Raw genomic sequence first — 11,564 nt, 5'->3', positions numbered from 1 at the left:
ACAAACGCACTCATTGTCCCCAAAAACGCTACGGACTTTGTTTACGCTGTCTTTTTTGACATTCAAGAGGCGAGCTTTGCATGAAAGTCCATTGAATTGAATGTCATGCCAGTTAGGCCTGTATAATTATGATCAGGATATGTTTTGAAATTTATTATCATAGGCCTAATGGTTTTCATGGTCACATTGCACTGATAGTCAATGTTCTAAGTCTTCGTAAATCTAGTTAATATTGAAAATAAACCCACCAGTTGAATACAATTCATAGGATAGTACAGGTATTAACATTTTATATAAGTAAGAAAATAAAAAGTGGGATGAAATACATCTAAAAACACCATAAGTTGTTAAGATGTTCGTATTGACCACACCGTGTCAAATCGAAAATTCTCTTATGACAATCTCCACTATAATTGATAATAATAATTTTCAAGCGCCATGCAAAATGATATTTAAACATCACATTATGCCTATACTCAGTTTATAGCGAGTTATAGTGTACGGTACCTGTTGTTTGTTGAACTTGGACCATGTTATTCGCAAGTGAAGATCTATTCAATCTATTGAAAAAGTAAATTAAGGTGCAACAAATGTAGTAAATGGAAAGCGGAGGTGAACGATATGTGCAAATATTGTCTCATTGCGTTGGTAAATAAATGTCAACAATTGCAGCTAAAAAGTTAAGAAGCATTGGGCTTCCAGGCCCGTAGACAGGAAAGTTGCAGAGTGTGCTGACGCACCCCCCTCCCCCCCCCCAAAAAAAGGGCCACTTTTTCAAACCTATTTGACAAAATCGTTTTTAATTATCAAGAAATGCAATAGCATGCATTGCATTATATATTTGCCAGCTCTTCTAACCATTGATTTTGACCGGTGATTGCAAATTCACCAATAATATTAACAATGTTATCTGTATGCCTACAGATGTACAAGACATATAACGTTATTTTTTAAGGCGCCCAAAATATCCAAATTAATGAAAATTTAAATATTCACGAATTTATGTGAGAAATCAAGTATGTAAAACCATCAAAATTTTACTTTGTCCGAGCCTCCCAGGGTTTTCCACAAACCCCCTCCATGCCTCTGCCCCTGGAGCCCCTCTCCCACATTTTCAAAAAGTCCACTTTTTAAAACCTATTATTTTACTAAAACCTTTCCTAAATATCGCGAAATGCTATAGTATGCATGGCATTTTATTTTCCCGCTCTTCTAACCGTTGATTTTGAATAATGAGCTACGAAATCTGTTGGAAATTATCAGTTTCAGTGATTGCAGATTGATCCATGTTATCTGTAGGCCTACAGATGTAAAGGATATAAAAAGTTACAACTTCACAGTGGCGGATTCAAGAAAAGAAATGGAGAAAAAAGAAAAATTATAATTAAATTTAGGTCTGAGAGTGCCATTTCCGGCCATGTAGAGGTGCAATAATCATAAATTGTCTTACCTCAGGCCCAAAATATAGTTAGGCTGAGGCGGTATAGACCATGCCGTCTGTGAAAGTTCCTCCCTGCCCCTCCTCCTCTCCCATTCGAATTCCTGGATCCGCCACTGATTTAGGTCCCTAGACAATACCCAAAATGAATGACAGGCCGTCCCCCATTCTAAGGTCCGCTTCGCGTCGCGTTGGTCGTCCATAAAAATGAGACAGTTTTCCTCACTAGGAGATGACAGAGTATGGAAGGCAAAGGTCACAAACATAATTTAATTTAATTTATTTGTCGCAAAACATTAATTTACACAAACAGAAACCGCAAAGAACAAGCACAAAAGAACATGAGACAGGAACACTCCAAAAGTAAATTTAATCACTGTCTAGTGGGGACTCAGTGACAAAAACAAATAGGCCTACTTACAATATAAAATTTCGCTTAGATGAGAAAAATAGGTGGTAAAACAGCATATAATTAAGGCATTAAAAATATTAAAATATTCAGATGATGCAATAAAATTTACCCTGACAAATACTCATGACGAAACAAGCCCATGTTTTACTTTTAATTTCAGGAACACGATGAGGTGTTTGATTGCTTTAGGCCTACTAGCAGTGACTGTAGTCACAGCACAAGTGTACGCTGAGGGTGACAATGATGGTATGTACAGGCTACAGCACAGCTGGCAATGCATTTAAAAAAATAATAATTATATATTTTTTCTCATTGTATACTAGAGGGAAATTGGTGAGATGTTGCTGGTTTGTTCATGAAGAAAATAATTATAAGAACTTATTCCTCCATGGGGTGTTGGGGGAGGCACGAGGCCCGGGAAGGTATACACATCTAGATGTGTATAAGAGACAGCTGGGTGTGGGGGGGGGGAGAAAGCGTTACGAGCCTACAAGCATTTCAGCAGTCAATTACGAGGGTCCCGTTCACATTTGAATATCAAACAATACCGTTATTAATATAATTTTAATCGAATTATCTGTGGAGCCCTTTAATTCATTACTTCGGAGTACTTTTAAATTTAGAAATTCCAGTTTGTGGTGGTGCCGTCTATGGAACATTTTGAGTCGGAAATTGATATTGATTGCATGCGAGTCCACTTAGGATTTTCATGAGTTAAAAACGTGGTATTACATTGTTTTAATTTCACTGGTGGGTGGTCTTTGAGATTACCTTTTATTTTTGTAAAATTGGAGGAATACCTGTACCAGTATTATATGAAATACCTATTATTATTTTTAAATATTTTACAAAAGTCCTGTAGCACTGTGCCTTAGGAGATATGTGGGACTCCCCTTCTCCTTTGATCCACTCTCGTTAACTAGTCTTGAATTTGTGTTATTAGAAGAAGTGAATGCGTTAGAGCTGCTACGGGAGCTGGTAGCACGTCATGGTACACAGTGTTGGAGGAACACGAATGATGAGACCTTTTGTAGCGGTAGAGGTAAATGTGAAAGATTACCAGGAGGACGTGGTGAATATTGCCACTGTGACAAGGGATGGGGTGGAAACAAGTGTCAAGACAGATATGGTAATTTCCCTATCCCTATCGCAATTTTACACTTTTAATTAATCTTTTTTAGTCAACTTTCAAAGGCGTACAATTAAATTCGTATTGGATTCTCGGTTTATCTTAAAAACACACCAGGAAAGGAGACAGAGCATCGATAATTTTTTTTTATTTTTTAAACTTATTACAAGTTATATATACATTTATTAATCCGTGAATTAGTATGATTTATTTCCCTCACACATATTGTGTTCATTCGACAGAACGATTTTACCCTCCCATATTTACCCTCGCCTCTCCCAACAGAAAATCAGAAATCATTTGAAATCTATGAAAGTAGACCTATAATTTATTTCCCTAGTTTATTTAAATGACGTATAGGCCTATTATCTGTGTGTTGCGTGTGGGGATTTGGTGACGGAGTAGCACGTCCTTATGACGACAGCGTTCTTCGAACACTTTTGTTTACTCTAGGCTCACCACCTTGTATTTATTTGTCTTGTGTGGAAATTAAATAAAAATAAAATAAACATAAAACATACTTTTTATTTTAGGAGTATCACGTGACACAGATGTGATGGCAATGTTACGAGATCTGCTAGAATATTGAATCTGACGTAACGATCAATCTGGTAAAATTATAGTTCGTTCACTTATCCATTATGCAGTCAATTTATATAAAAATTCCAGCAACAATTACAGATTACAGTGAAATGACATAAGGCCTGTTGTATTCACATAATGAACAAAACGTCGCTTATGAGGGAGTATTGTATGGGCAAAGATTTTGGTTTGGGCTCGAACTTTGAAGTCGGAGGTTCGAACTCTCAATGCTGTACATTTCACTAGTGTCTTAGGGGCAGATTTGAAGGGCCGAGAAAAAAAGAAAAAAAATATGAAAGAAAGAAAAAGAAAATATTGATCGCCCAAAACGCTTCAGAGGTTATTTCCGGGCGTCTAGAAAACAAATATTTCCCGGAACCCCTAGGGCAGTGTTGTCTCTCGATCGCCCCACCCCCTTTCGGACATCTCTGGATCCTCCCCTCCGGTCCAGTGGGTATAAGGGTCTTGACGTTACCTACGTTTGTCTCCCTTCACCAAAAATTAAAATGGTTACCTGGTATGGATGATACTACTTCAATCGTTGAAGGATTAATACAATTTAGAATTTACTTTGAATTTGTCAAATGTTCTTCAGCAATGGGCAAATTTCGTCTATTTTGTTCATTTCCTTCTCCGCCATTACTACTGAATCAAAACTTCCGCCTTACTATTATGTTAAAATTGTTATTTTAATAATATATTATTGTATTTAAACAGGTTTCTGCAACTAACTACAATCAACGTGTTTGCTGACTGATGAACAGATGAATGACGAGTATATAGTACAACAGCGATATTAGGCCAAAACATGTTTAGTCTCAACATAGGCTACAGTATGTAGTACGTAAATTATTATTAATAGTAAAAATAGAAAGATAAATACAAAGAAATGGCAAATCAAACACATGTTGAAGATATTGTTTCTTTTAGACTACACAATATTTTGTAACAGTTAGTATTATCTACTGAGAGATTTGATTCAATGGTTTTTTTTTCTGCTCACTTAATATATATACAAAAATGCATGTTGAACAAACAGTCAGTAGCAATCAAAATAAAACTATCCAAAGACACGTAACTTAAGGCAGAACCGCACCTAGAGAATGTAATCGGAAAGTGGAGCCGAAAACAACTGGAACGAACGCAATGAAACTAATCACTGCAGAAACGAAACAGACACACACACTTCAAAGTTCAATTTATTTACTCTGTACCCATGTGTGCGGTCAATGAAAAGGATGACAACCTATAAATCTAGGGGTTTCAAAGTCTGATCATTTTAGAATCTAATAGGTCTATACTATGTAGCTTTTTTTTCTTCCCGACGAAGTGTGGTTTTTCTCCCAGCTCGCCACGACGGGGATGGGGGTTGCAATCACAATTGGGTTTTCTGAAGACCGTAGCTATCGTAGATACCTTTTGTGCTGCAACAACTAAAACAAGTTCCTCGAATGCCAAAATGCAACTTAGTAACGTACAAATTTGACAAAAAGATCTGCTGGTTGATCAACAAACCTATCTGGAAGCTCTTGATTTCATATTCATCCTAATGTCGAAATACTTTCTTTCGGTAAAAATAATTACACTACACAACAACATTTTTATACGTTTTCTTTTTACCATTTTATTTAACTCAGCAGTTGTAAGTTGCAATGGTGATTGTTTCAAAAGTTTCACAGCATGTGCAGAAATCGATTTGTTCAAATCGAATGAACTAAATCAATAAAATAAGAAACAAAATAACAAAGCCTATAAATCGTTTGTCAATTTGCAGGGAAATAATTTGGTACAGAAGTAAAGATGCTCTCCAAGGATTAAAATCCTGTAAATCATGGTTCACACGAGAGAAATTAAACACGCGCATCAATGCCTTTGAAAAACTGCTTGTGTAAACCAGACCTTAACAGCAATATTCAATCATGACCCCTAATCCTCGTTTAAGAAGTATCATGGAGGTACTCCTCAAATTGGCGAGTTTAGGCGCTGCTGGACGTTAAAGTAAAGAAAAACAATCACAGAAATATTAATAATTGAATGTTTGATATTTTTAATACAGTCTCATATTGTTTGTATTTTATTTTTTGACTAACTTCTATTTACCTACTAATATTCACGGTAAGACATGGACATTAGAATTACATATAATGCAATATGATAACATTTAGGCCTATATGCACTGATCATTGTAATTATAAATATATGATTACTGTGTAGTTGATTTGTAAATGTGATCAATATTTTTTTCAACATAAAAGGATTGTAATATTCAGAATTATGAAGATATGTGGCCTGTAATAAAATCAATGAACAAAAAACAACAAAATATCAATTTAGATGAAAAACACATCAAAATAATTATGTTTTAGCTGATTTGCATGACTGTTACTATAAAAGTCTTCAATCCATTTATTTATGGTCTATTCATATGAAGATATGTGGCCTGTAATAAAATCAATGAACAAAAAACAACAAAAATATCAATTTAGATGAAAAACACATCAAAATAATTATGTTTTAGCTGATTTGCATGACTGTTACTATAAAAGTCTTCAATCCATTTATTTATGGTCCATTCAAAGGGTACGTACAGTAAAATACATAGATATACTGTTTGTCATATTATGGAAACCCCTCAAAATGTAAACACTGAATGGGTAATTGAAAAGAATCATATAAATTATTAACACTTAATAACACAGATCAAAAACAATAACTTACAGACGTTTCCAACTACTTTTTAAAATAACAAAAAAAAAAACAATCTTCAATTTATTAACACTAAGCCAACCCTCTAAATGGAGACCGAAACTCAAGATTACCCTAAATTTTTTAGGTACCAAAGGTGGTCTCGAATTGGAAGGCGAACTGTATTAGTATTTAGTTATGAAGTTGATTACCAGCCAATTTAAGGATTCACATTTTTAAATTATTTTTTCATATGAAAGCTAATAACTTGCTTAAATATACAAAGTAAGAAAACAAAATATTGACATTTTTCTGGTCCCCCAATCTCCCACCCACAACTCAACTAATTCTACCAGTTGATAATCTAATTAATAAAATGCTGCTTTTGAAAGGCCATGTTTCTTATTAGATCTATTATGAATAAGCATTGCAGCGCATTATTAAGTCATTACCAAACAACCTTCTTGTTAATCAATGTCATTGGGGGCAGCATGGGTGTTTCTACTGACACGAAAGAACCATTCTTAAGAAATAAGTTCTTTTGTGGTAGTACAAATGGGCCCATAAAAATAAACATTTCTTTCGGTTTGCCTAAGAGCGGTTCTCTAAAGTAATTTCTCATCTAGTTTATTCCTCAATGCAAAGACTAAACAATACTGCTTTTATACATGTAAGGTAGGCTTATGTACAACATATGGTACCATTTTAACAAATTAAGATAACACCACTCCAATAAATTGGAACAAGTGCCTCTTTCAATTAAATACTTCACTTATGCCAGAAAAATTACATAAGCACCCCGAGTCTTATCTGGTCATTTACACTATATATTTGATTAGATGGGAAAATATTTTATCAATTTAAATTTCCTAATTGAATAAATAATTACAAAATAATTAAAATGTTGAATATATCAGCTTAATACAGAAAATACATCTTTAACATTCAATTTGAGTACCATAACAACCTGACCACAAGCACAAACAAGAATGTAATTAATAGACACAATGTGCGACCACTGACCAGTGTAAAACAATCAATTTGAATAATAATAATATGTTCGACTTATATAGAAATTAATGCCAACAGCACCTCTAAGCACTTGACATTTTAAGTGCATAGAGGTATTTTACATTATGCGCTATATAAGTTCACAATTATTATTAATAATTGGGACAAAAGCTCCTATGACCATGGCTTCCTCGGATTGTTTCTGCTGTAAGGCACATCAGTGATGCTGAAAAATGTTAGTTGGAACGTTAGTGGAGTCTTCCAAGCAGCTTGGAAATAAAACTTAAGAACACTGTCAGAATGTTTTGCTAAAATCCTCCAAAAGATACTAGCCTCAAATATTGAGATTTTTCAATAAGAATTAGGCCTAGAACCCTAAAATATCTGCAGCCAGATTGGGCACTGAAAGAGTTTTCCATCCACATACTGCGATTGGAAAATACTATGAGTTTTAGTCTAATTAACTTCTCAAAATAATTTGTGTAAATTCCGAAGCCTACTTGCACTATTAGTTCAGGGCAACCAATTATGTTTCTTAAATCCCACTTTTAAGTATCAAACAGTGTACTCATACTGTTTTGGGCCTGAATGTTATTGAAATATGTTCTGTACCATCCATAAACCTTTATTTCTAAGTTAATACGGTTTATAACAATAACGATAAGGATTAAAATACACCTACAAAAATAAAAGTGATACAATTTCAATTAGAATACAACTAATCATCTTGAAAACTTTGATACATAGAAAGGTATGTTGTGTTTAGACACCCCCGTCGGCTGGACAGTTCGTCTCATATGGAGAGCACATACAGTAATCTCAAATGCTGGATGCTTTGTCCAGGACCATATGTTTTTTCCCATAGATGGATGATTGGTAATTGGTTGACAAGTTGCCCCATGCATATTGACAACTAGCCCCATCCTCAATTACAGTAATTTGTTCATCTACATGGAAAAAGTATGGACGATGCATCTAAGACAAGTTGTTGGTAGGATAAATCATCCATAATATATTTTAATCAATGCTGTAACTTACATAAATGTTTTCTCCTCTGAAATTAATACAAATTAACAAAGGTTATCATTGACACATATATTACCATCACCAAAAGATAAAAAAAAAAAAAATCAGGTCACCAAACTGTCATCCTACATGGAATGCACACCAAACATTTGTATTTGCTGCAACTACATATAAAAACTAAAATATTATTCGGACAAAATAATTATTAAAAAATGCTTCTGGTCATCATACAAATACAAATTAATGTGGAGCCACTCCTAATGCATAATACAGTATCTTCAAAGCAAAAAATACATAATTTACACCAACTCATATGAAAAGATTTCTGCCATTTCACCAAAGTTTGAACTCCTTGTAAAGTTAACCCTTGCACTATGCGATACAATTAACAAATACAGAAACTGACTAACATAATATATTGATTCCAAAAGCATATACTTCTAGTCAACTGCTATTTCTGTATTTGTTAATTTGTCAGTGATGACCACCCATTATGATTATGTTGCTCAGTATTAGTACTGCAGTTGTACTATGCAAATGACATACCTGCTTATTCAAAAAGCTAATTCTAATGTACTAGTTTTTTGCGTAGGTCTAGAAATCATTAATTATAGTATTAGTTGTGCTGTTATTTGAAGCTTGCTCGGAGTTTCGGTCTTCGGTTTGATCAGGTGGACCATCCTCGTCAGCTGTAAAATCATTCCGGGTATATCTTCCATCTAAGCTTTTCCTGCATACAGGACATGTATTATGCTGCAACACAAACACATCAACACTTATTTCCATCACTGAATCTCTATTACAAAATCAGAGGTCTTGCAAATCTGGAGGTCGTGGTATTCAAGCCCACAAGTTACTTGATATAATGGTAGGGAAAGGCGGAGTATCCAATCCCGATAAATGTCCACAGAATTAGAGTCTTGGAAAAATCCAAGTTTATAATAGGTGGGGAACAATCACAGTTTTTGACAAATATTTTAGAAAAAAAATATTTTCAATTTGAAGAGGCTGGGGGTGGGACAGGATGATGGAGTTTTCCAATTTTACTTAAACATCCCCTCTGCATCCTACACTAAGACACACATCATTCATAGCATTTCAGTTACTTGTAAGTAAATAAGCATCCACTCACCATTTCCAGCCACGGTATGATGCAGTCTGAATGAAACAGATGCTCGCATGGCATTTTACGAACCTCTTCATATTCTGTATATTCTTCTTTACAAACAGCACATTCTGAATTCTCATCTACAAAGACAATGACCATAACTGATCTATCAAGTCACCCATTAATAATCAATTTATTGGTTTATCTTTTATCAATCAACCTATCAATTAACCAGACTATTAATTAATCAGTCCATCAGGTAATCAAACCATCAATTCAATAATTAATCCAATTATCAATAAATCTATCCATCCATTAATTAATCCACCCATTAACAAATCTATCCAATACATGAATTCACAAATAAATCAATTATCAATCAGTCAAAATATCCATCAATCAAATTAAACAATCCATCAATACAAAAGCACAGTAGATTTTTTTCTCAATTAATCCATAAGCAGCGTAAATGTCAACTGTTTTCAAAGAATCAGTCGATGAGGGCCAGATGTCTCACACCAAAAAAAAAACCAAAAAAAAACACACAAGTAATGGTCCATCAGCCAACCAACCAATCTTTCTACCAATTCTTCAATCAATTAACCGACCAACCAACCAACCCAACAAATGCATTTGTACTTAATAAAGAAATTAACTTACCAACATCAGCTTTTGTGATTTTCACTGTAGGTATATTCTGAATATCTGTCTTTTCTGCTGGAGGTGGTCCTCCTCCTTCTAAATTGCTCAATAACTATGTATAAACATAATGGAAAGTTATTGGTGTTAAAATGACTTACTGAGCACCATAGGTACAGTAATTTAACTTATCTAAGGTAATTCAACTGGAGTAAGATCACCCGGATAAGTTCCGCTTAAAAAATTGTTTAATCTTTAATAATATTGCATGTTATTTTGCATTAAAATTTTCATGCATTTGTAAAAGTGTACAAATGTGTCTACCCCCTCCCCCTAGCATAACGTTTGTGCACTTGTGAGAATGTTGATGGTTGTGACCGACCCCTTACAAACATACATACAGTAAGTTCAATACACATTTATCAATCAATAGAGGAAAACAAACAAGTACAAGATTCCATCAATTTGGGTCAAGCTTAGAAGCTGAGCTTGTCTCAGCTTGAACCGGATGAGACAAAAATCAAATTCACAAGTGAATGAATAGATAAACTAGTAATAAGATTAAAATTACTGTATACTGTATTGATATGTTTGTGTTTGTATAAATGCATACAGTTAGTCCATACCTTTAGTCCATACCTTCACATCTTTTACCTTAGTTAATTTGCAATGGTATTAAAGGGTATTTAAATGAATTTTTTTTGTAGTTTTTTTAAATATTGCATGTAGGCCTACAGTTTAGTCCGTGTATAACTACATATTTGTCAGTGCTTGTGTAAATGTGTATCTTTAGTTATTTCTTGTTTTTGTTGTTTACCTAACTTGTAAATCTATCATCATACACCCACAACTATAATTTTAAAATCAAACTGTTTTTTATATTTTTGTAAACAAGTTGAGTGCACAACTCTTCTTTCAAAGGAGTATGTTTGCAAAGTAAATAAATATTGATAGTAATTGTTATTGTCGTGATGGAATAATAGACAATAACTGGATTTGCGTCAGGAGAAACATGTATAGGTGTAATTTTGCCCTACCTGACGTGGAAATGTACCGAATAATCAGTACAGTTGAAAACAACTGCGAAAAAAATTGCAAGTTGTTCTCGAGTGGGACTCGAACCCACGATCTCCAGATCACTAGCCTGGCATCATACCTCTAGACCACCGAGCTTGCGTCTGATGGCCAGGGTTGAATTCAAGTCCAAGTAAGCAGCGAGTACTGCAGTGTTGATAGTAATTGTTATTGTCGTGATGGAATAATAGACAATAACTGGATTTGCGTCAGGAGAAACATGTATAGGTGTAATTTTGCCCTACCTGACGTGGAAATGTACCGAATACTCAGTACAGTTGAAAACAACTGCAAAAAAATCGCAAGTTCTTCTCAGGTGGGACTCAAACCCACAATCTCCAGATCACTAGCCTGGCATCATACTTCTAGACCACCGAGCTTGCGCCTGATGGCCAGGGTTGAATTTGAGTCCAAGTAAGCAGCGGGTACTGCAGTGTTGACAGTAATTGTTATTGTCGTG

General features: G+C 34.5%; 2 protein-coding genes across 3 annotated transcripts in view; one reads left to right on the top strand and one right to left on the bottom strand.

Moving 5' to 3' along the window:
* LOC117110718 overlaps positions 1–5,304 on the top strand; it is a 6,184-nt gene extending 880 nt beyond the window's left edge. Inside the window, exons 2-5 of the mRNA XM_033253492.1 lie at positions 2,011–2,096; positions 2,794–2,979; positions 3,513–3,590; positions 4,279–5,304. Of these exons, the coding sequence (XP_033109383.1) occupies positions 2,011–2,096; positions 2,794–2,979; positions 3,513–3,568 (328 nt within the window). The 3' untranslated portion in view covers positions 3,569–3,590; positions 4,279–5,304. The remainder of the gene's footprint in view (positions 1–2,010; positions 2,097–2,793; positions 2,980–3,512; positions 3,591–4,278) is intronic.
* Positions 5,305–5,582: 278 nt separating this feature from the next.
* The window catches only part of LOC117110717 (E3 ubiquitin-protein ligase RNF126-like), a 17,815-nt gene continuing 11,833 nt past the window's right edge, over positions 5,583–11,564 (bottom strand). For both annotated transcript variants that reach the window (XM_033253491.1, XM_033253490.1), the window contains exons 7-9: positions 10,052–10,145; positions 9,416–9,531; positions 5,583–9,036 (exon numbers count right to left, since the gene is read on the bottom strand). In XM_033253491.1, the coding sequence (XP_033109382.1) occupies positions 8,878–9,036; positions 9,416–9,531; positions 10,052–10,145 (369 nt within the window). In that variant the 3' untranslated portion in view covers positions 5,583–8,877. The remainder of the gene's footprint in view (positions 9,037–9,415; positions 9,532–10,051; positions 10,146–11,564) is intronic.

Source organism: Anneissia japonica, unplaced genomic scaffold (assembly GCF_011630105.1).
Source record: "Anneissia japonica isolate Jap-2015-1 unplaced genomic scaffold, ASM1163010v1 scaffold2756_len2360902_cov194, whole genome shotgun sequence".
Lineage (NCBI taxonomy): Eukaryota > Metazoa > Echinodermata > Crinoidea > Comatulida > Comatulidae > Anneissia > Anneissia japonica.
Note: the sequence above shows the minus strand (reverse complement) of the source record. Positions and strands in the feature narration are given on the sequence as shown.